The 25,996-nt window shown below is 39.6% G+C and overlaps 1 protein-coding gene across 3 annotated transcripts in view; it reads right to left on the bottom strand.

The window, feature by feature from the left end:
* CHSY3 (chondroitin sulfate synthase 3) overlaps positions 1-25,996 on the bottom strand; it is a 131,055-nt gene that overhangs the window by 7,625 nt on the left and 97,434 nt on the right. The window contains exon 3 of one of the 3 annotated variants that reach the window (XM_015849402.3): positions 20,215-25,992. The exons of the other annotated variants lie outside the window; for them this stretch is intronic. Within the exon in view, the coding sequence (XP_015704888.2) occupies positions 24,427-25,992 (1,566 nt within the window). The 3' untranslated portion in view covers positions 20,215-24,426. Of the gene's footprint in view, positions 1-20,214; positions 25,993-25,996 lie in introns of those variants that run through there. 3 annotated transcript variants of the gene reach the window in all.

Raw genomic sequence — 25,996 nt, 5'->3', positions numbered from 1 at the left:
AAATAAGAAATTGTAATGTATTTGAGGAGTAGTTGACTGGGAACAAACAAAATAAACACATTCAAAACCATGAATCTCTCAAAAGCTTATTAGTATTTTGAATATATATGTCAGGTTTTTTTAATGTTTTGAGTTTCTATCTCCCATTAGAAATGGCCTATTATCCTCAAACTTTCAAGCTATTTAATTGTGAAGATTCTTCTGAAATTAATGTCATCCATTCTGTTGCCCACATTTAAAGCGGTCTTTCAGAGCTATTGAGATGCATTCTTATTCATCTGCTTTCCCCAGTGGCGGGTTCTGGGTGCTAAGTAACACTCACAGAATCACAGAATCACAGAATTGTAGGGGTTGGAAGGGACCTCTAGAGATCATCGAGTCCAACCCCCCTGCCAAAGCAGGTTCCCTACACCACGTCACACAGGTAGGCATCCGGGCGGGTCTTGAATATCTCCAGAGAAGGAAAATCCACCACCTCCCTGGGCAGCCTGTTCCAGTGCTCAGTCACACTCACATGTAAAGAAGTTCTTCCGCACATTCGTGCAGAACTTCCTATGCTGTACTTTCATCCCATTACCCGTTGTCCTGTCCCCACACACTACTGAAAACAGACCAGCCTTTCCACTATGGCTCCCACACCTCAGGTATTTATAAACCTGGATCAAATCCCCTCTCAGCCTTCTTTTCTCAAGGCTAAACAGACCGAGTTCCCTAAGTCTCTCCTCAAAGGGGAGATGCTCCAGGCCCTTCACCATCTTAGTGGCCCTCCGCTGGACTCTTTCCAAGAGATCCCTGTCTTTTTTTACTGGGGAGCCCAGAACTGGACACAGTATTCCAGATGAGGCCTCACCAGGGCAGAGTAGAGGTTCATGACAGCATAACATGGATACTATGCTGTTTTTGTTACAATGACCATTGTGCTTTACTTGGGGCATCAGAGAAGACAGAAATCATTGGCTTTTGCATATGAATTCAAGTTCAGATCACACTGGCAGTAAATTTTCCTATTTGAGTAAATATTATTCAAAATGTTCCACACTAGAAGAAACAATGCCACCCATTCTCCACTGCAATCAAGTGGTTTATGTTGTGGCTTATTTTGTCACCAGTACTTCCAAATTCACTCTGGTTGAAGTGTCCAAAAGCAGAGACCAGGGTAAGAGCAGCTAGGAAAAAACAAGTTATTTCTGAACAATAGTTGTAGGTCTGGCTTGAGTAGCACACAGATGGTGGATGTACTCATCATGAAATCACTGAATATCTTGGGTTGGAAGGGACTTTAAAGATCATTTATTTCTGTTGTGGCTTAACTTGAGGACTTGTAGGTTGAGATAAAATCTATTCACTGAAACAGAAAAGAGAAAAAAATAGTGAAGGTAATATATGTTTATGCATGTATTTACAGAACAAATGATGCTCAATGAAACTACCCACCATTCATAAATTAAACTAAGCCAGTGTCCAAGCAACAGCAGACTCCTCCCAGCCAGCTCCCCACCAAGTTTAGATTTTTCAGAAGATGTACATGTATGAAATATCCTCTTATCAAGTTTAGCTCAGTGTTCCTGGTTCTGTCTCCTCCCAGCTCCTTTTGCATCCCCATTCCCCTCACCATAAGGACGGTAAAAGAAGCTGAAGCTCTGTGCAGTCACTGCATATTCAGAGTGTTATCAACACTGTTTTTCTTCTGTTGTTTAGTTCCATTTGTGCCCTAGATCTCACTTCTACCAGTCTGGACGGCCCCTCTGTGTTCATGCTAAGCCAGACATCTACAGCCTGTGAGCCTTCTTTTTATCCCTCCGTTTGACTAGAAAGTCCTTGCTCAGTCCATGCCAGTTTCCTGCCTTTCCTTCTTGATTTCATGAACTGGGGGATGAAGAGCTTTTTTGCTCTCAGAAAAGCATCCTCAAAGTGCTGCCAGCTCTGCTCTATTCCTTTGTCACTAAGGGTAGATTCCCAGGGGATCTCATTCAACAACTCCTTAAAAAGACTGAAGTTTTCTCTCCTGAAACTCAGAATCCTGCCTTTGTTTTTTTCCAGACCCATACTTCTCAAGATCACAACCTGAACCAGGGTTGCTATAGCTCAGACTCCCTACAGTATTAACTTATTTGATGAGTTAGTCTGCACTGGTGAGCATCAGATCCAGTAACGTTTCACCTTGTCCTGGTTTCAGTTGAGACAAAGTTGATTTTCTTCATTATGTCTGTTATGATGTTATGCTTTGTTCTTTGGGAGAAAAGCAACATTGATAACACACCAGTATTTTAATTGTACTGATGAATGCTGTACAGAACCAAGAATGTTTCAGGTTTTCAGCTTCTTAGGAAGAAGTGGGGGGGAACAAGAAGCTGGGAGGGGGCAGAACAAGAACAGTTGATCTATAACTAGCAGAAGGGATATTACATACCATGTGGTGCCATCCCTATTTGCAGACAGAAAACCTCTCTAGAGATACTGTCTGGACAGCAAATTGGTGCCTCCATTCCTCTCAATAATGAGAATCAAATTACAGAATCACAGAATCACAGAATGACCTGGGTTGGAAGAGACCTCAAGGATCATGAAGCTCCAGCCCCCCTGCCTGGCAAGGCCTGTCTCAGATAGTGATATGGGATGCGCCTACAGGGTGTTTTAATTGCGTCTGAGTTTTGCAATGAATTACTGTTATCTTTGCTATCTGCTAATTCTAAATGATTTCATTCAGTCAAAGTTATGACCATTTTCATATATCAGATTTCAGAAAAATAGTGATGATAAACATAGAATGACAACACAATGCCACAATTTTTTCTGCCCAGAAATTACAAGTCTTCCAGGATAGTCTGCACTTCTGAGATTTTCAGACCAATTTTACAACTAAAGCAGTTTGATTGGACTCTAAAACCTCAGGGCACTTCAAGTGAACTAGTAATTTTTTTGAGGTCAGACATTCACTAGTAATTCTGCTGTGACTCAGTGCAGTTTATACAGATACATGTAATCAAAAATGCTTAGTAAATCAAGTAGGAATAACTTTTTTTTTTTTTTTTTTTTTAAATTTCAGGATTTTTCTGGACAAATAACCTGATTCTGAAGATCAGTGGCATATCTGCAAGGTACTCTAAGAACTGCGTATTACCTACATAGTATGTACACAGCCTCTACATACCAATCATTTGCCTCAGGACAACTGAGCAACAGGACACAGTTAAAGACAATAGAAATTTAGAAGCAAGAAAAAGTATTAAAAAAAATTGTATAAGAAGGAAAGAAATATTACTTCTTCTATGGGTGCTCTGTTGCATGTTATGCAATAATTTCTGATGTACAAACAATAGGAAGTTAATTTCAAATTCTTTCACCATGTGTTAAATCTTCTCAAATTTCCTTCTGTGCCAAAATGAAAGTAACTTCAATAATCCCCACATAACGTATGTCAGAAACCTCTGTTAGTACTCAGAAATTAGAATACTGCTGCTGGTATTCAACGTTCACAGCCTCTCTGAATATCTGCTCTCACCAGCTAGAAGGATGTCTTAATTCCTTTTTCCTCTCTCATACGATCATTCTGTCTAGTGAATAAAACAGACAAACAACAACAACAAAAATAAAGAGCTTTGAAGATTTAAAAAAAATGCTAAGTAACCACTTCAATATTTGCTACATTTTCTTACTTGAACTCAACTCAGTGTCTCTAAAGATGTCAGCTTTGTGTTGCTGATGATGCTATTGTTTTAGCCATGGTTTTGTTTAGTCAGTGGAATTGCAAATAAATATATTTTGCATTATGCTGATTTATGTATTTTTACATATATATATTTTTAATGTTTACTGTTTTGTCCAGAATATACTCGAGCTGAAATTTCAGGAGTTAAAAGGATTGTTGTGAATACTGAGTCCCACTATTCAGGTCTCTTAAACACCTAATAAAGAATTATAAATTAACCTTGCGTCACTTACAAATGTGGCCATCACTCATCTCAAGGAGACTACATTTTGCATATAAAGGACATATAGTCCCTCCAGGAAGTCTCGCATTCTGGCAGTGTAATATAATGAAAAGAATGAAAGTCAAGCCAACAATGTTACTATAGTCATAAAAAGATTGATGAGTACATGGAGGGCTTATTGTCTTCAAGCCATTATTCTTAGACTGATGATTCTGTGGATTCTAACAATAAGAACAAATTTGGAAGCAGACCTTCCTGTCATTGCTTGTCCTTCCCATCAAACTACCTTTTTTTCTATCCTTCAAGTGGAGAGTCTATATTTTCCCCAGACAATCTAATATCTGCTGACTGCTAAATGCATGGCTCCGTGACAAAACAATTGCACAAACTTCTTCACAACACTCTTGTCAAAACAGGAGAGAACAGGAATATATCAATCTACCTTGCAAATGAGTGCTCTTGACACTTTCTCTTATTAAAGGAAAAATTGCATATTCATAGGCCCTAATATAATTAAACTCAGATTACTAAAACTGAAAAACCTAACAAACTTTGTCTAACAGTACAGATTTGTTAGTGACATTCTAAAATGTTCAGAGATGGTCATTCTCTATGTGTCATTTTTTCCACACACATTACAAATGGTCTCCCATCAAGGGGATCAGTAGAGGGACTCTTCTGGAAGTGCCATGCCTGTACAAGTAAAGTAATTTCTACTCATTTTATGAGCAAAATATAACATATCAGTATCATTAAGGAACAACATATGAAACCACTATCATAAACAAGTTCAGAATCAAAGTGGTGACAGATCAAGCATGCTGAAGCTATTCCACCACTGGGGGCCATTTTTGTAACTACACCAATCCATATCAGGTACCATCAGCCAGCTGATGCTGGAAAGCTCTAGAAATTTCTCAGGAGTCACTTCTTGTAAATTCAGAGACTGTCAAACTTTTGGGGAATATGTGAACACTAAAACTGCTTGTGACAACTGTGAAAATATTTATGTTGAAATTAGATCACAGAATCACAGAATCACAGAATGACCCGGGTTGGAAGGGACCTCAAGGATCATGTAGTTCCAACCCCCCTGCCTAGCAGGGCCACCAAACATACACCTTTACTACATCAGGTTGCCCAGGGCCCCGTCCAACCTGGCCTTGAACACCTCCAAGGACGGGGCATCCACAACCTCCCTGGGCAGCCTGTTCCAGGACCTAACCACTCTCCTAGTGAAGAACTTTCCCCTAACATCCAACCTAAATCTTCCCTCTTTTAACTTAAAACCATTTCCCCTAGTCCTGCTATTATCAGCCCTTTCGAAGAGTTTGCTCCCCTCCTGGGAGTAAGTTCCCTTCAGGTATTGAAAGGCTGCAATGAGGTCACCCCGCAACCTTCTCTTCTCCAGGCTGAACAAACCCAACTCCCTCAGCCTGTCCTCATAGGGGAGGTGCTCCAGCCCCCTGATCATCTTTGTGGCCCTCCTCTGGACCCTTTCCAAAATCTCAATGTCTTTTTTGTACTGAGGGCTCCACACCTGGACACAGTACTCCAGATGGGGCCTCACAAGAGCAGAGTAGAGAGGGACAATCACCTCCCTATCGAGGTGACCAGATACACTGGTTTACATCTTCTCTTTCCTCTACTGGAAACGAATATAACAACATTTCATTTATCTTACTAATAATGAAAATATTTAAACATTTAAATTCATTACAAAGATTTTTAAACATAGACAAAAATTTCAAGCAAACTCATGCAGGTCTGAAATCCACAAGAGTTTATAAATGTGAAGTAAAAATATACTATACATATATTCTTGCAGGTAGAGTGCTATATGGTATGAAAATTAGACAGCAATTATTTTCCATTCCTGCTTACTTTACCAGTAATTAAAATGCATTGTTTCCAAAACAGCAAACAGAAGCATTCTGTGTGAAGCAGTAAAGGCCTGAAAAATGTATTCCATTGAAACAATTAGAGGAATGTCAAAGGGGAACTTAAAAGATGCAGAACAGTTCAACTGCGTAGAATTAGAAGATGATTTTAAGAAATATTTGTTTGGGTAAGGGGGGGAGGGGAAATTAAAAATCAAATGAAAGAACATACAATGAGATTCCACCTAAATATCAAAATTTCAAATGAAGCTGCTTCAGTTTAAATTAAAACTCTGAATCATTCTAATATTTAAGAGGGGATGTGAAAATAGTTCTAGAAATTCATAAAGATGTTCATTACTAGGCACATTCAGATAGCCTTCACTACTGTTTTGATGACTGCTGTAATGAAGATTAAATAACTGCGGAGGCATGAAGGGTCTGCCAGGTGTAACAGAGGAGGTAAAGTGATCAGAGGAGAGGGCAGCCCTTTCTCTCAGAGCTTTCTTTTCCTTTCACACACCACCATAAGATCTGGTCTCTGGAGGAATCCTCTCAGGCTGCCAAGTAGCTCTTAGTAACAATAATTTGACTACGATTTTATTGTCTTCAAAACCACTGCAAAAAGCTTTGAGAACGCTGGGGAAAGGTTACCATTCCATGCAAACAAAGCAATTTTTGGACACACAGTTTCTGTAATGAAAACCTATGAAGAAGTTAGTAGTTCTGTACAGCAGACTGGAAAGCAACCAGGATATACTGCATTGCGTTATTTGTGGTTTCTTCCTTTATAGTGCATGGAAATAGCATGGAAGATGAGACAAAGGTGGTATTATTGGCAGCAGGAGGCTGTGCTAATCTCTCTCACTTTGTTACAGTTGTCAGCTCATCTCAGATCACTGAGAACGTCCAAATGCTTTCAATGTGTTTTTTTGCATTAGGCTACCATTTGTTCTACCATTTGTTCTTTCATCAGTGGCTCTTAATTACAGTGTTTTTGTTTCCCCACATTCTCTGACAAACTCATGCAGTGACCATTTTTCATGTTTTCATCCTATTGAATTGAAGGTAACAACTCCCATATTTGCAAACACAGGACTAAAGTAGCTAGACACACACAAATGATTAGCCAGCATCATTGCACCTACACCCAGGCCATTATTTCAAGTCTTTGATATATTTTAAAGGTTTAAAGGCCAACATCCAGCATGTGCAGGAAGGAAGAACAAATAATAATAATAGTAATAAAAATTCACTGTATTTTTATGGACCTGGTCATGGCTTCTGTTCAGTGTCTTCAATGACTGTCTGCTGTCTGCTTCTGAATAGGCTTCAGATCTCTGTTTCTCTTCCCTCTCCTCTCTTTCCTTTCCTTTTATGTACTTAAAGTAAGATCCATGCAATGGTAGAGGTGTGCCTCTCTTAAATAGACCCAAAGAACAATTTTCTGGATTTTCATGTTTTTCCTTTGAATGATCTAGCTATAGACTTCTAAACCCAGAACCATTCATTAGAATTTTGAGTTCCATGGAGACTTACCTCTTGAACTCACTCATTCTGGTACTAATCGCATGGCTAGAATTTTTGATGTGTGTGTGTTTCTTCTGACAGAAACATTTATGTGTAAAGTAACGAGACTGGAGATAATTATAAACTAACTGATTTTTTATTTTATTTATTTATTTATTTATTTATTTTTGTAATATGCAACCTCATTTGTGTAATTAAAGTACATTTATATTTTGCAGAACATCTTTTGGCTATCATACTGATATAGATGAAGGAATTATCTCTGCAAAGAGACCTACTTGCAATATATCAAACAAGACAGAAAGGGAGCAAAACCTGTAACTAGTCATAAGCAGCAAGCAGAATCCACTCCAGGTGGTGGTATAAGATCCTTGATTGAAAACATAATAAAAGAGTTTTTCAGTTGTAAGGTATGTTGATGAGAAAAGAAAGGGAATGCACATAGCAGTGAGATGAGCTCTGAACACCTAGAAAAGCAGTAGTCATTGTAGGGAATACAGAAGAAGGCTGGCATGATGCTGAGTTTCTAACTTATGTCTACCCAAAATACATCACAAAGAAAATACTAGCGCATAAGCTAGTATGAATGTGCTTGAGTTCTCATCCTCATGTTAAGCTACAGTATCATTGCCTCTGAGTTTATTAAACTCATCATAAATAGCTCCCAAAATAAAAATCTTGCCAGGTTTTTCCTTTCACAATGAATACAATTGCCCTTCACAAAAATGTGCACTCTTACTGAGTTACAATATCTGTAATAAGAGTTAAGGGAATTGTATTATGCAAAATGGAGCACATGTTTTCAAACTATCAAATGTTATAAGCCAGATATGTATCCTTCATGAACTATTACTGTTAATTGAAACTGATAGTGCTGAAACTGTGAGGTTTTCTGCAGGAACGGTGGTGATGGTGATGATGATGTTTAATGGCACCCTATTTCTAGGAGACACATCCTGATCTCATAGGTTTTAGCAGGTTGTCAAATTACATTGCTTTGATTAATCTCTGAGACACAAACTGATTGTTCCAGTGATCAAAAATATACTAGTTGACAAAGCGATTCACGTTTGATTCCTTTGGTTTTTGCTCAAGAGTAACTCCTGTGACTGGAGAAGTTTTCCACCAGCTTCTGCCAGCAACGTCCTCTGAGCCATTTCAGCTTTGGTACCATGGAGACGATTATTTTTTCCTCAAAAAAGCCCTCTGGCTACATTTGTATCCTTATATTTTCATGCGAATCAGTTAACAACATGTTTTCAAGGGTAATCAGTGATTCTTTCACTGACTTATCATTTTTATGTATATGCAGGTCCACAATATGCAGGGTCTCTGGGCATGTACTCCATAGAAGCAGGCTCAAGTGTGTACTCTTTCTAGTCACTTCTCTAGTCACTGGGAATCTTACCTCAAAACTCACCTCCAGAATCTTTCCTAGGTTCTTTTTTATCTGCACCACTGATGCGTCAACCTTAAATCTAGACCTTCTTCTCATAGTAAGACAGCTGGCCAAGCAAACTAATCCTTTTCTTCTGTAGGTGAAGAGAAGGATGGCACAACATCCACCACAACTGGCATTTCTCTGTCACTCTCTGTGCTCCCTCAAGATGACCTGTATTTCTCAGGCTTGAAAGGAGTAGTTGCCTGTTGCCAAGTATAGTTCCATATTTGCCTGTGGGATGGTCTGTTAGCTAATCTCATGTGGTCCTGGTATAAATCAAAGCCATCACAGGGCTGCTGCAGTTTACATGAACTGTGTGACACCACAGAAATACTTATTTTCTGTAGACAGTATCCCGTTCAGGAAAGAGTAAAGATGAGCTCTAACAGCCTTCTAACAGCCCCACTAGGGTTGGTACCTGCTGTTTCTACTCCATTGTTCTACAGAAACATGCACTGGCAATCTTCCTTTCATCTGCTCAAAACTTTAAGGATTGGACTGTATTCCCAGCAAGGAAATTAACCTGCATGGATCATCTCACAGACCTTCTCTCCTTACAGCCTCATGAATCATACTGCCTGTAAATCTAATAAGTTTGAGCAAGCTGCCTCCCCTTTTTGTGAGAGAAATGCAGCCTGCAATCAACAGTGTTGAAGTTTCAGAAAGAGTGACAGAGCTCAAAAGTGAATGGTGATGTTCTGCTGTATAAATATACTTCAACATTCAGCATAATTTTGCCCAGTGATCTTAGCCTTATGCATTCATCATTATGTTTTTTCTTGGATGATGTTTTTTCCACCCCTTTTCTAAAAGCTGATCTTACCACAATAAAAAAGATGTTGCAAAACTTTTGAGACAATTTGGTAGTTTCAAATTACGTCTGGTACATTTTTAATTAGCCAAATAAAGTCATCCAAATGACATTCATTCTTCACTCTAGTCTTCTTCCCTGCAGAATTACATTTTAATAAAAATCTACCTTCAGAATATCTCAAAAATCTTACATCAAAGCCCTATTTTCTGTAAATGAGCCATGAAATAATAACAGATATTCTTTCCATCTTACTCTCCAAGTAAGGGTAGATGAAGGGGCAATTATGCTTCATCCATATGGCTGAAGAAATGTGGTATAAATTTGATAATTTCATAAAGTAGTGGAAACAGTCCTGATACCTTCAGTGGCCTTATACAATTGGGTTGCAGCAGTAATGGATAAGGGAAATGCAACCAATGCCATCTACCTGAACTCACGCAAAATTTTTCACACTGTCCCACATAGCTCCCTTGTCTACAAACAAAAAAGACACAGATTGGATGGATGAACTATTTCAGAAGAAAGGAAATGTCTGGATGAGTGGATTATGAGCAACTCAAAAAGAGGGACTTGAGGGTACTGAATATAACCAAGAGGTATGATCTTAAATGCCTTCAGTAGACTGGGCTGCATCAAAAGAGGAGCAGCCAACAGGACAAGGGAGGTGGATCATGCCCTTCTGCTCTGTCCTTGTGAGGTCCCAGCTGAAGTACTGTGTTCAAGCCTAGGACCCCCAAAACAGGAAAGACATGAAAGCTGGGGAGGGACTCAACCAGACAGTGTAGTTATAGGACAAAAGGTAACGGCTTTCAGCTAAATGAGGGTAGATTTAGATTAAATATTTGGAATAAATTCTTTACTCAGGGAGTGGTGAGGATCTGGGACTGACTGCCAGAGAAGTCATGGATGCCTCATCCCTGGAGGTGATCAAGGCCAGGCTGGATGGGGCTTAGGGCAGCTGGGTCTAGTGGAAGCTTTCCCTGCCTGTGAACAGGAGGTTGGAACAAGACAGTCTTTCAAGTCCCCTGTAATCCAAATTATAGTATGTTTCTACAACTCTATGACTCTATACTCTGTATTGTACAGAAATCACGTTGGTTTTTCTTTCCTTCTTTGGTAATCATATATTCTCACAGATTGTTTGATTGTATCCTTCTGTGGTCTGACTCATGTCAAAACTATATACATGAACTATATGTGAAAATGTGGTGTGAATATGCCTCTGAGTTCTCTAATTGCATTAGCATGTAAAATTCAGTCTGTATTGCAAATATTTGTAAATTCAGAAACTGATACTCATCACTGCCATTTTAGCATTGCAAAATCAGCTTATTTTTATTTGTAGAAAAACTCTACCTCTTTCTAACTGTTGAATACCACTAGCAATAATTTAATTGGCTCATTGTTGCTCCCTGGAGCTTTTACAATCACAGGTTGGTGGATGAATCTCTTTTGACAGCTTTATGATAAGCCTGATTTTGTTTATAACTTGTTGCCACTTCTGATAACAGCCACATCTAGAAAGTCTATGAGAGATATTCTATACAGTCATATGTTCCCTCTTGTAGGAGGAAGTAGCACCATCTAAAAAAGTTAAGCTCTGCCAAAATAAAGATTTTCTCCTTTCTGTAATTGCAGTAATACTTATAGAATATTTTCCCTCTACGTTAGTGATACTAACTTCAGTGCATTTTCTTTGGCAGTCAGCATATTGCTATTGCTCTTTGATGTTTTAGAATAGACTTGTAGGAATGAAATTAAGCCTAACTTTTGCTTCCAGATACCTCGCATTATAGTAGATGATCTTGAAAGAACATGAAAAGGAAAGCAGACTTGTAATTGAATAGTAGTTGGGTCTCTGTCTCAGGTTTTCAACTCCCAGATACGTGATAGTTTAGTTTATCAGTATACAATATTGCACTTAATAGATACTTCTGCTGTGCTGACAGTCAAATCTGTCAGCTCCCTACCTCAGTTCAGTTCTCAGTTAAGAAGGTAACTATCTTCCTAATAAGAGCAGCACCACAGTTTCTATTGGAATTACCAATATAAAAGTACCCTGACGTAATCCATAACTTTTCTGCCAGCTTAACACTGGGTCTTCTCTCAGACATCTTTATATCAAAGAGTATCCTGTGTAGCACAGAATAAGAAGTTGGACCCTGAGCAGAAGATTATAGTAGCTGATTTGCACCTATCTACCTACTACTAGATGATTTTCAGTTAACAAGCTCGCAGAGATTTTAGCAGTACAAACTGCATCTGAACTCACTCTCAGGCTACCAACTAACCTCAGCGATAAATCAGTGGTTTCCACTGGGAGGCTGCCAATGTGTTTGGACAATATTTTCAACAAAGTTCTGACAAGATAAAACACATTGAAGAATTTGCCCAAACAATTCTTCTCACGTCATTTTACTGCTTTTATAAGAGCAGTAAAATTTAGTTATTTTGAGGGAATTCAGACAAAAATTAACCCCTCAATTCCTGGGAGGGAAAATGAGTAAACAATGCCAGAAAGAAATTCCAAATGTATGAGAGAAAAACAGGTGAGTGGAGTAGTCAGCACAGCCTTGCAAAGGAGAAATCATCCCTGACCAACTTGATAGCCTTGAACAGTGAAATGACTGACATGGCGAACAAGAGAAGGGCAGCCGATTTTGCCTTTCTTGACTTCACTGAAATTGCATTGTAGAAAAGGCCTTGGGGGAGTTGGTGGACAACAACCTGAATTTATCATTTTATAAAAAAAATCCAAAAACTTCCTTCACTGCATTTGAAAGACCATGGCTACTAGAAGAAGGGAGATGGCCATTCTTTCCTGTGTGGTAAGAGTGAGAGACATCTGGAGTCCTATGTCCAGTTCCAGGTTGCCCAGTAAAGACAGACATGTACATAGTGGGATGAGTCCAGTAATAGATACAAAAATGATGAAGGGCTTGGAGCCTCTGTCTCATAAGGAAAGGCTGAGAGAGTTGGAATTGTTTAAGCCTAGAGAAAAGAATGCATGCAGAGATCTTAACCATATGTTTGATTACCTCATAGCAGTATGAAGGAAACAACAATCGGACTCTTCTCAGTAGTGTCCATAGACAGAAAAACAGGCAACTAGCACAAACTGAAACACAGGAAAACTAACAAAATGTGTCTTCGCTGTGGGTCCAACTGAAGAAGGACACAGTTTTCCCTTTGAAATTCTGGTCTCTCCATCTGCAGAAGTTTTCAAATCCTGGTTGAAAAGAGTCCAGTGCAACCCTGGGACTTTTCTTTGGATAGGGCTTTGGACCGAATGGTTTCCAGCAGTCCCTTCATATCTAAATCATTCTGTGATTGTGTGTTATTACATAAAAATGAGCAGTAAAGAAGCCTGAGGGTTTTCAGAAAGGCAAACACTTTTCTTCAGGAAACCCAAATCCATTTTAAGAGGATGGTGAGCGGTGGAGGCCTTGCTGGCTTAATTATTTTGGGAGTGCTACCAGAGCCAGCTCTGGAGTAAAGGCAGGTGGTTGTGTTTTTTTTCTTTTTGCTTCTCTTTTGCTTCCAAACACCTTTCCTGACATTTTACTTTATTTTTATAAATACTACTGTCAGAATATACTTAGCAGATAAGTCTATAATAAATCAATGTATTTGTTGTGAGCTTCAGCAGTAAGAAGTTATTATAAACTGTGACCTCATGAAATATGTCTCTCAGGTGAGAAGCACATCTCCTTTCTTCCATGTTTTATTTCTCCATTTTAGAGGACTCACTTTTCTGTCACCAAACTCTTCAGCACTTGCTGCGATCAGTGAGAATCTTATATGCTTCAGTGCTAATTTTGAAAAGTCTGGAAAGCTATTGTGTTTCTTTTGCTGGCAAGAAACTCAAAACGTTAGCAGAGGAGACAGAGGGAAATAGTAGTAAAATTCAAGGTATTTTCAAGAGAAATGACATGGAATAGGCTTGCAACAGAGCTGGGAACTAATTTCACATGTGCTGTGGTTCAGCAATTCTACATGGCAGTGACATCACTGCAGTATTTAACTAAATCATACTTGCATGAATAAACTACCAGTGATGAAAACTATTTCTACCTGGAATATGTAATATTGGGTTAAGTGCATAAGCTAAGAATAGAACTTGTGCTCAAGACCAAATTCTTTGGCAGTAATAAAAAGTAGATAAATTTATTTGTCCCTGGCTCCTACTTATCTTTGTCATCAGTACCAAAATACACAGGAATCTGAAGTTGAAAGTCTAATGGGAAGAAAAGGTGGGACAAGACTGCAGAAGCTCCCCATATCTACCTGAAAGGAAGCTGCAGTGAGTAGGTTTTAAAGTACTTTTCTCATGTGATAAGTGATGGCATGTGAAGAAACAGTCTCAGTCTGTGACAGTGGAGGTTTAGATTGGTTGTCAGAGGGAACATCTTCATGGTGGGGGTAGACAAGCATTAGAACTAGCTGCCCAGAGAGGTGGTGAAGTCACCCTCCCTGGAGTTATTGAAGAGTTGTTTGCGCAAGAACCTTAGGGACACTATATAGTGGCAGACTGGCAGTGCTAGAAGTATGGTTAAACCTGATGACTTTAAGGGTCTTTTCCAAACCAAATGATTCTCTAATTCTCTGATCACTATTACCATTCCTCTTTCACCATTCCACTTCCAACATTATTACTAGAGACAGGTCTTCCACTTTTTCTCTGAGAATCAAAATCCCAGTAACATGCTCTCAGAATAGACATTTACCACACAGGATGGGTGCAAAACAGCATGGAAACAAAAGTAGCTCTTTTAGGCTATTTTAGGAAGCAAGTAAAAAATGAAATATTTTAGAATTCATTTGACATTTATCCCTAAGCCATTCTCAGTAATGTACTGGGTTGCTATGCTGCAGAGGTATTTCCTATAACCATATCCTAAACCCAAACTGTGCTGCAAAGCACACTGTACCTTGTGCTTAACAGTTATGCTTTCCCTAGTCTTTGTTTATCTTTCAGTTGCCTTTATTAAGTTCTTCTGTGCTTTCTGCAGCGTCTTTCAATTTCTTGTGCTGTTTTCTCTCCATCTACTTTAATGCCTACCTTAATAATTCTGTGTTTACACTGGTACTGTTTTCTGCACAGGCTGTAAGTTCTTTCTAATTTAACTCCTATTCCTGCTTATTTTCATTTTCATTTTCATTTTCATTTTCATTTTCATTTTTATTTTTATTTTTATTTTTATTTTTATTTTTATTTTTATTTTTATTTTTATTTTTATTTTTATTTTTATCCTTCTTTTTTTGTTATTAAGAGCAGCCCTGCAAAGAAGAACTTGTAGTTCCACTGCATGAAAACCTGGATGTGGCCCAGTAGTGTGTGTTTGCAGCCCAGAAGATCAGCAGTACACTGGACTGCATCATACAAGGGATGGTCAGAAGGGAAAGGGAAGTGATTGAACCTTCTGCTCTGCCCCCTTGTAAGGCCACGCCTGGAGTATACCATCCAGCACAAGAAAGTCATGGAGCTGTTGGAAGAAGTCCAGAGGAGGTCCCCAGAGGTGATCAGGTGCTGGAGCACCTACAAAGACAGGTGTTGTCCCCTACAAGGACAGGCTGAGTAAGCTGGTTGGCCTTGTCCAGCCTATAGAAGAAAAGCCTCAGGGTCACCTCACTGCAAGGGAGCTTAAAAACAGGAAAAAGACCAAGTTTTTACATGGTGTGATAGTAATAGGACAAGGAGGGAGGACAGCTTTAAACAGGGCAAATTTAGATTAGCTCCTCATGGAAAATTTTCACTCAGAGGATGGTCAGTGACTAGAATAAGTTGTCCAGAGAAGCTATGGATACCCCATCCTGAGAACTGTTCAAGGATAGGTCAGATGGGGCCATAATGTGCCATAATGATATAGTGGTTGGCAAAACATGGCAGGGGTTGGAACTGGTCTTTAAGGTCTCTTCTGACCCAAGCATTTTATGACTCTATGATACTCATTGTATTTCTTATTTAATTTCTGGTAGCACTGTACTGGACTTTGTGCCTCTTTGCAGTAAATGCTCATTACAAGAATGAAAGTAGATCCCATGATAATGTTATATTTTGTATGGACAGGTTTCTACTGTTTACAACTGTCCAAGACAGACAGCTAGGATAATTGTCCTTGCTCTAGCACATAACTTACTGGGATCAGACCTGAGTTTTGGGTTTGAGGATTAATTATGCTCTGCAGTTCTCTCTCCATTCACTCATGTGTAGTTCAGTCTTTGCTACCACAGCATCTTGTGAACTCATTTTCTCTTTACTCAAAATAGCAACGCATAGATGAACGTTTAAAATATGTATAATTAAAGGTTCTGTATTTCCCTATGCCAGGGCAAGAGTGAATCAAGTCTTCCCAGGTATCCAATAGAACGTTAATGACCTCAAGAACAATCACGTTTTTCTGCTTCTTCTATCTTGTTCTGTACTTTTTTTAAAAATGAAATTGGCTACAAGCTATTTATTTACCAGGACTATGAGAAGGTATTTGGCATCTAGATTAGCTTACATACCTCCACTGTTAGGAATTTCTTCAGGAAGGCCATGACATTTCTGGACTCTCCTTTTTGAAAGTTGTCTTTAGTGGGCTTGCATAGAAGTTGTGGTGGCTGACGCATTTGGCCATCTCAACATGGAGTTAGTGGAACACATTCGAGTCCCTCTGAATTTGAGAATCAGTCTCTCATGTGTTCAGATAAATCTAGCAAGTCTTGTTTGTTATATGAAGCTGAATGCCACACCTTAGCCACTCAAAACTGTGGTTACACATGGAAGACATGGGAGAAAAATTACCACAGGATCACTTAGCCAGTCACTTACCTTCAACACAGTACCACAGAAGAAACAAAATCCAGCAGGTGGCAGGCTGCAGTAGATCTTCTGATCTCTACCTGCACTGTCAAGTTCTGCCCTAAGGCTATACAAACACTGAACCAGAAAGGATGCTTTATATTCAAAGTTAATATAAAAGGCAAGCATCTGTTAAATACTTAGTTGAGTCTAGAAAACAAGCAAGTAAAAGTGTTACTTATATAATCTTTTTCATGCATGTGATGCCTTACATTTTAATATAAATTGCTTTGTATAAAAAATTATGTAGAACTGCTAAATCTGTTTCTAGGACACTAAATAAAAGACTTGAAGGAAAAAAGAGAGATCAAGAAAATTTTCAGGATTACATTTGTCTTCCAAGATTAAAGAATTGGAAAGCTTTTCCATTTTGTTGCTTTGCAGGGATTCCATTACAAAGATTATGAAGTCTGAAAAGAGGTATTGCCTTTTTAGAACAGATAGGCTAGGTAGGAAGGGTGGAGGAGTTACCCTCTATGTTAATGACAGGGTAGACTATGAGGAGCTCCTTGTGGGGAAAAGTGAAGAGCAGGTTGAAACCCTCTGAGTTAGAATTAGGGAAAGGACTAATAAAGGGCACCTAGTGCTAGGGGTTTACATGGGCCACCTGATAAAATGGAGCCTACTGATGAGGCCTTCCTTCTTTAGCTGCAGGAGGCATCATGCTTGCAGGCACTGTTCCTGATGGGGGATTTCAACCACTCAGATATCTGCATGGTGAGCTGCAATCTGGTGAGGTCTAGGAATCTCCTGGAGTGTGTGGACAATAACTTTCTGATTCAAGCTCCTGATTTAGTGAAGAGGTGAAGCACTGTTGGATCTGGAGCTCATCAGTGCAGAAGAGCACTTGTGTTAGATGCAGCCAGCTAAATGACTTACTCAGCCTTGTGGTTGACTTGAAGGAGGAGGTCGAGAGGCTGAGGTTCATTAGGGAATGTGAGAAAGAGATTGACTGGTGATGCCAGTCCCTATTGGCTCTGAGCTATAGGCAGCCAGCTGTTGCTCCACATGGAACATCACCACATTCAAATGTTTTTTAAACACATCCAGGGGCGGTGACTCAACCACTCCCCTAGGGAGCCTACTCAAGTGCCTAACAACCCTTTCTGTAAATAGGTTTTTCCTGATAACCAAACTAAACTTACCCTGGTGCAACTTGAAGCCATTTCCCCTCACCCTGTCACCTATCACCAGTGAGAAGAGGCCAACCCCACTCTAGCTGCAATCACCTTTCAGGTACTGGAAGAGAGCAATAAGGTCTACTCTCAGCCTCCTCTTCCCCAGACTAAAATGCCCCACTTCCTTCAGTCATTCCTCCTAAGGCATATTCTTCAAGCCCTTCACAAGCCTTCTTTGCCCTTCTTTGGACCTGATCCAGTACCTCCATGTCCTTTCTGTACTGAGGTTCCCAAAAGTGAACCCAGTACTCAAGGTGAGGCCTCAACAGTGCTGAATACAGGTTCAGGATGACTTCCCTAGTCCTGCTCACTACACCATTCCTGATACAAGTCAGGATTTCATTGGCCTTCTTGGCCACCCGAACACACTGCTGGCTCTTATTCAGCCAACTGTCCATCAGTACACCAAGGTCCCTTTCCATCAGGCAGCTTTCCTCCCTAAGCCTGTAGCATTGCCTGGGGTTGCTGTGACCAAAATGCAGGACCTGATACTTGGCCCTACTGAAACTCACAGTTTGCCCGGTCCCATCGATCCAGTCTATCCAAGTCCCTCTGTAGTGCCCTTCTCCCCTCAGGCAGATCAACACTCCCTCCCAACTTGGTGTCATTGGCAATCTTACTTAGGGTGCACTCAATCCCCTCATCAAGATCATTAATAAAGATGTTAAATAGAAGTGGGTCCAGTACCAAGCCCCAGAGGCAACCAACTGGATTTAACTCCATTGACCATAACTCTTTGGGCCTGGCCATCCAGCCAGTGATTTACCAAGTGGAGCATACGCCCACCTGAACCATGGGCAACCAGCTTCTCCACGAGTATGTTGTAGAGGACAGTGCCAAAGGTGTTACTGAAGTCCAGGTAGACCAAATCAACAGCCTTACCCTCATCCACTAAGCAGGTCACTAACCCTGGATGTGTTTAAAAACAATTTGGATGTGGTGCTCAGGGACATGATTTAGCAGAGGGTTGTTACTTAGGGTAGTATGGTTAGATTGTGGTGGGATCTGATGATCCTTACGGTCTTTTCCAGCCTGACCAATTCTATGATTCAGTTCTTCTAAGACTCTTGACAGGAAATAGGGAACTTGGGAGGGACCATATTTCTCTTCCCACAGGAAAATGGAGGCTCTGAACAAAAATGTGCAATTATTGCTGCAATATACATTGCAACAGGGAAGACCCAAGAAAAGGAAAAAAACGGATGGGAGATGATGAGTTATGTTAAAACAACTCATTAAACAAGTGAAGAAATGTCAACAAAAGAAGACAACAGAAAATTATTCTAAAAAATAAAAGAATTAAGAAAACATTGATTCAACTTTATGTGTTATATGCAGATTTTTAACAGAGGAAGACCTTCAGAGGTATTCAGTTATTTTAAATAGTTAGACCTTTATCAAATAGCCTATGCCACAATTCAGGACCATAATCTTCACTGCTACTTTTACATGGTGGTTGACTTTACAGTCCTCTTTTTTACATTCACCTGATTGTCTTTTTAAAAAGTGGAGTAGAAAAACAAACTGTCCTCCAGTCACTAACTTACAAATTCTTCTTTTTGTCCAATAATTTTTAGTGACTTCAAGGAGCTGGAAAATAAAGGACATAGGCAATGTGCTTTGTTTGTATCTTGAAGTTGGCTTTGTTCTTTGGAGCAAAATACCCTGTGTGGAAAGGTATGTGTTAACTAATTACGACACCAGAATATATTTAAATCACTTATTTGCTCTATAATCGTCTGTTATCTTTCCTGGAAATATTCACATTTCCTTAGGATCTATAGTGCACTTCTAAGCCATTTTACCATTGTTGCAACTTTTTTTCAAGAGCAGTGTGGCACTGTTGACCACACAGTGGTTTAAAGCTCCAAAAGGCATTTCTGTGTGCATCCTTCTAGGCTTTGGTGAGTGCAGTAGGCATTTTTCTCTGTAACTCTGGCACAGAGCTTTTGGCATCTTTTCCCAGGTCTCCCACAATGTAGTAGGTATTCAAGTGCATGGTTCAGCCCCACTAGCCCCACTGAGTGTATGGACTACTGTTTTTGCCCTTCCCTTCACTAAGATCCCTGACAGGAAATAGGGAGCTTCAGAGGGATCACATTCCTCTTTCCACAGGAAAATGGAAGTTCTGTGCATGACACCATGCCACCCTACCCCAATACCAATTCAGTTTGACTTATTCTATTCACTCATCACAAGCTCTGATTAAAGTTGTACTTCTGCACCCAGCAGCAGCAACCAGCTCTTCTATGCTGGCTTGGATTGCCTACTTGCAACTCCAAGGAGACATGTCAAGCAGTGCTGGTAGCAGCCAGGAAGTGCTTTGGATAGAAGACGGAGACTCCCAAAGCCAAGCACCTCACTCCCCAGGGTCTTTGCCCTTCTCCAGGCTGAGAAAAAACATACTCTGATGCAAACACTCTCAAATTAAGTAGTGCTAACTGGAAACAATGAAAGGATTGGGCTACGTCATGTGTTGCTAAGATTCTGGGATCATTTTAAAAATGGCAGTGTCTAAAAGCCCAAGTGCAAACAGTATGCAAGCTCCTTCCCAGCAGTGAAAACAGGGAACGTATTTTCAGAATAAGGAGGTTTTGGAAAAACTTGCCATTTTGTTCTATTGTGAATCCATTAATTACACATTTGTAAAGGGACAATGTACATTTAGAAATTTCATTTTACAATTGAGATTGTGATTCATATTAGACAAAAGCAAACGGTTAGCAGAGACATTCCCATTTTAATCTCTACATCCACAATATTACTCTAACACTTTTGTGCTTCTTTTTTCCTTTTTAATATGATCTCTTTAGAAAGCATTTATTCCTCAAACAAACTAACACAAGTTCTCAAGTTATCTCAGGATAGTTATTTCAAAAGTCAATGCAATAATTCATAATAAACATTTATATATATATATTTTTAACAAAGTCATTCATCATATAAACAAATGAACCAGTCAGACACTAAATAAATATTCATACTGGTAGATACTAACTTTTTGCTTAGGACCTGAGCCTGCAAGCCCTCTGTATACATCTTAATCCCCAAAGGATGATTACTTTAATTTCTTGTTTCATTCTACTATTTTACTTCTAGCTGAGCAAATACCTTCTGTCCTCTAAGTTAAAAAACTGAAATAAGCACCAGATTATATCTCAGTGGATAATGATTTCCTTACACGTTTGTAATCATAATTTCCATTATCACTCACATTTTCATTCACGTGCATGAAATGTGTAAGGAAACTTGGAGCAAAACCCACAGAATCATGCACAGGGCTTCAGAGAAGTATCTTCATTTGAATAGGAAAGGTTGAAATGTACCCTCAGCAGTTTGCTGATGATACCAAGCTGGGTGGTACAGTTGACAAAACAGAAGTGGGGGACACCACCCAGAGGGACCGGACAGGCTCAAAAAGTGGGCACAAAGGAACCTGACAAAGTTCAACCATATCATGTGCAGGGTGCTGCACTTTGGTCAGAGAGATCCCAGATACATGTACAGACTGCCTGAGAAGAAACCCTGTGTAGAAGGCCTTATGGGTCCTGGTAGATGGGAAGCTGGACATGAGACAGCAGTGTGCTCCTGCAGCCTTGAAGGCCAACTGTATCTTGGACTGCATCAACACAGGGGTGATAGCAGGGAGAGAGAGGTGATTGTCCCCCTCTGCTCTGCTCTTGTGAGACTCTATCTGGAGCACTACCTCCAGGCCTGGGATCCCTAGCACACAAGGGAAGAACTGTTGCTGCAGGTCCAGAGGAGGCCACAAAAATGCACAGATGGAGCACCTCTTTTATGAAGAAGGCCTGAGAGGGATGGGCTTGTCCAGCCTGAAGAAGGCTCCATGGACACTGAATTGCAGTCTTCCAGTGCTTGAAGGGAACTTACAAACAGGAGTGGGACCAACTTTTTTCACAGTCTGGTAGTGATAAAACAAGGGGGAATGATTTAAACTAAAAGAGGGGAGATTTAGATCAGATGTTAGTAAGATTTTTTTTACTCGGAAGGCAGTTAGTCTCTGACACAGGCTGTCCAGAGAAGCTGTGAATTCCCCATCCCTGGAGGTTCTCAAAGCTGGGCTGGATGAGGCACTGTGCAGCATCATCTGGTAGCTAGCAATACTGCCCCTGGCAAAGGGGTTGGAACTGTGTGATCTTTTAAGGTCACTTCCACCCTAAGCCATTTTATGATTCTATGAAATCATCACAGACACTTATCAGCAGGAATTCACTTTCCTGTTCCTCGCACTTGGCTTTCTAATCGAACTAAGCAAGAGCTTTGCACTCGTGCAGAGTCAAGGGGAAGGTCTCTAAGAATCCCTTCAAAACTACTACTTTTATTTTCTAATAATTTTATTTTCTCCAGACATTTGAGCTGCTGATACTAGGCTAGGAAGAAAAGAATTTCCAGAAGAATGACAAGCAAGAAGCTCTCATTTAGGAGGGCGGACATGCATGAGTTACTTTCTATCTGTTGTCATCTACCACAATTATTACCTTTTCTGAGGCAATGGACTGGCCTCTTTTAAAGCATACAAAAAGGCTATGGCCAGCCCTTTAATACTGAGCTTACCCATTCCCCTTCAGGCATGCCTTTTCTCTTGCACAGTAACTAACCTATGCACCTTCCTGGTGCCTTACGAAATTTTATCAGGATATCTTCACACAAATAGACTTGCCACTGAATTCCAACCCAAGATGGGGTAGCAAGAGGGGGTGTCACTATGAAAAATGTATTTAATCATATTAAAATTTTAAGCATATGAAAACTTCAACAGTTGCTTACTCCCCCTCTCCCGCCCCCACCCCCTCCCACACACACACTTGTCATGGTTTTATGATGTTTGGTTATCATATTCCACATCATAAAATCATGCCATGCACTGGGAATTAAAAATTAATGTTCCAGGTTCAAGTACCTGTCCCAGAGAGAAGAACTACAACAATCCCCAGCAGACTGCTCGCTGTTCTGTTACTGTTTCTGCTCAGTGGGAAAAGATAAAAGGCTTTGGTAGGTTACCTGACAGGCAGGTGCTGTCTCGTCACAACATTAGAGTAAGGCCTTTGGCTTTTGGACACCCACTCTCATTTATTTTATTTTGCTAGCTTCAATTCTAAGTATACTATATTATTCTGTATTATGGTATGTTATCTTGCATTCTGATATCTTAATTAATAAAACAGTTTGTCTCCCCTCAGACTGTTGCTGCTGTTTTGCTTTTAGGCCCATCTCTCTATCCTTTTCCCTTTTTTCCCCTATCCCCTTCCTGGGGCACGGGTCCCTGTGTCCTCTCACCCCACTAGTTACAGAACCAGGCCAAACCAGCCCGTAAACTGCTGACACCAGTTCAATTTGAAATACAGTTTGAAATCTAGGGTACTAAGATGAGATTAGATGTACCCACTGTATTTAAGTTTGGCTGAAGGTTTATGGTTTCTTGGACGTCTTTGAAGTCTTAGCATAGTATAATACGAAATGTTCCAAGCATGTGGTAAAAATAATTGCAACAAATTCATTGCCCGAAATGAAAAAAAGAACATCTTTTGAAATGATTCTCTATGATTCTCTATATAATGTATATATAGGGACATTCCCACACACACCGCACACATACACACATTTGTAGATCCCCATATAAACATTTCTCTAAAATACAAAAAGTTGGTTTCTATATTTCTTAAGTTGGTGTCATTTCAAATACTTTACTCCATAAATCAGTAATATGACAACATCAGTCTGTCCATAGAGATAGATTTTAACACAGTTTTATAACCTCCACTAATATAAATATATTGGCAAGGAATTTTGACCAGCAATTATAAATTCTGAAACTTAAATAATTATTCTACAATTATTTTAATTTTAACAACAAATTGTTTCTGAGTACCAATATTCACAGAAAACATAAAAAAAGATACAGCTTCAACTTCTAACACTCTCTACCAAGTGCAGCTTTATGAAAGGAATGTAAAAGAAAATTATATATTAGAGTTTCATTCTAAAAAGAGAAACACCAACTTATGTGTTTCAAAAAAAGACTATTGTTTGCCTGCACTTTGTCATAAATAACCACGTTATGTCATAGCTTCTTGCCTGCAAATGAAGGACATTGGTTCACAGATCTCCTAAGTGTACATGAGAATTTGACTAAATTCTGTTCCTTGTGAAAATAAAGTTCATTTACATGGAGAGTGAACAACAGTGAGGAGTTTGTTATTCTAGTAAGACATAAGGTAACTTGGTAGCCAGTACCAGTTGCAATTGCAAGTAACTCCTCAGTTTTTCTTTCTTTTTTTAAAATAAAGGTACAATCATTATTCACTAACTTTAGAAACTCTAAAGATGAAGAAAAGTAGTGTTTATACATGTAAGTCCTCATATAAATTATAAAACTCAAGTTTATCTAACAAAGTTCCATCCCCAGAAGAAGCATAAAGCACTTTTGTGGTACCTTCACTATTAAATATTAGTATCACATCAAGTCTGAGAAATACAACAAAGATGATATTGTATCCTAGAGACAAAAAGAATATTCTTCTGATGTAGTCTCTTGTGATGGATGTGTTCCATGAGATCATGTGATTGCCATGATTTGATTGAATTTCAAATAAGAGAAATCTGAAAGAGTTCACCTAATCAGTTCAGTAGGCATAAGAAACATCAGTGAACAGCAGACTCATCTTGTTTGAGGTCAGCAGTCTTTGGAAGACAAAGAGAAGGGAGCTTAAAAATACAACGTCAAAATAAAATAGTTAAAATAATGAGGTAAACTCCCTTTAAAAGGCCAAATGGGTTGGGATGTCAGGAGACAGTTTGATTATATCTGACACCCAAATGTTTCTCTAGCCAGAGTTCAGCGAGCTGCATGGTTGAAGCAAATGTACTTGCTTTGGATCCTAAGCACATTTTGTATTGTTTTGGATCTAAACTGGGGTCACAATGAACTGGGTGAAAAATATGAACAACTCCTACTTCTTGACTTCTAAAAGCCTTCAAGCCTGATGTTATCACTTTAGTATAGAGGTCTACGTCCTCAAGACCCCAGCCTCGAATTGAGGTATCAAATCCACCAGCAGTAAGTAGATCACTTTTGTAAATACAAGTGATTCCAAATCCATACTCCCTCCAAAATCCAGTCCTTTTTGTGAAAATAAAACTACTGTCAGCAGGAGGGTTGCCTCCATATACTACTTTTGGATCATATTGGCTGAAGATTATAGGGTAGTAAACCTGTTCTCCCTGAATAGTGTTTTCTCTGCATCTCTGTAGGAAGTCTGGTGTGAATATGAGATCAACATCACAGAATAATAGCAAAGTGCCATTGTCAAATTGGGATGAAGCCATTTCAAGACCTAAACCTCTGGAAAACTTTCCTGCCATAGGAACCAGAGTCATATCTGCCTTAGGATACTTAATGCTATATTCTTTCATCAGCTCTATGTGTTTACTGGAGTCCTGTCCTAACTCAGAACTGAAGAGAATTATTGCCAATTTTACATTCTGTCTGGGAATCAGGCAAGTCTTCTCAAAGTTTTCCATAAATCTTGAGAAAATGTCAAATCTTCCTATAAGAGGAACAAGAATATGTATTTTCTTGTCACTGTGTCCCACAATGTCTTTGGTGCCTTGGAACGATGAAGAAAAAATCTTTAAAGAATTTGAAAGAAAAGAGAACGATTGTGTGCCAGTATTGGTATTCTCCAGCAGGCTTCTTACATCTAGTTCTTCTGCTTCTCTGAAGAAGGGTTTGCTGAATAGTTGCTGAAGGAAAGCATGACGTCTCACTGGAACTGTAACTTTCCTTCCTTTGTGCCTTTTGTACAAGAGTAGTAAATCCAGGATGTACTCCACACCATGCATAGGGTCCACCCTGCGGTATCCATACTGTATTTCCTTGAAATCAATCAGCCTTCCTCTAGATCTAGAGTTCTCATTTATCATCTCCATGACTTGCATCACGGTGTCATCTAGCGCAGCCCTCAGGACATTGCTCACGCTCTGCCGGGGTGGTTGGCTCTCTATCATTGAGTAAAGAAATTTACCTGTCAGGAACTCCCACTCCATGACTTCGGATCTTTCACGTGGCTGGAAATGATTAAAAGATGGTATCACTCCCAGGTGCTGATCTTCCTTTGTTACTTTGCTGTTACTGAGCTTGCTCATGAGGACACGTTCCCTGTGGAGAAGAATGGTCCGATAGCGCAGTTCGGAAATTTTGCGACTCAGTATGTAATTGTGCAGCCTGTATTGGTAGGCTGGCCTTTTGTTTGGATGAAGTGTTATAGCTGCATGAATTTTGCTGTTGTGAAGGTCTTGAATATAACCCATGCGGTTGTGTTCATAATTCTCATGGAACAATTGCTGCATCTAG

Source organism: Coturnix japonica, chromosome Z (genome assembly GCF_054131305.1).
Source record: "Coturnix japonica strain WE chromosome Z, WE-NBRP24, whole genome shotgun sequence".
Lineage (NCBI taxonomy): Eukaryota > Metazoa > Chordata > Aves > Galliformes > Phasianidae > Coturnix > Coturnix japonica.
The sequence above is the reverse complement of the archived record's forward strand: the minus strand, read 5'-3'. Positions and strand labels throughout refer to the sequence as shown.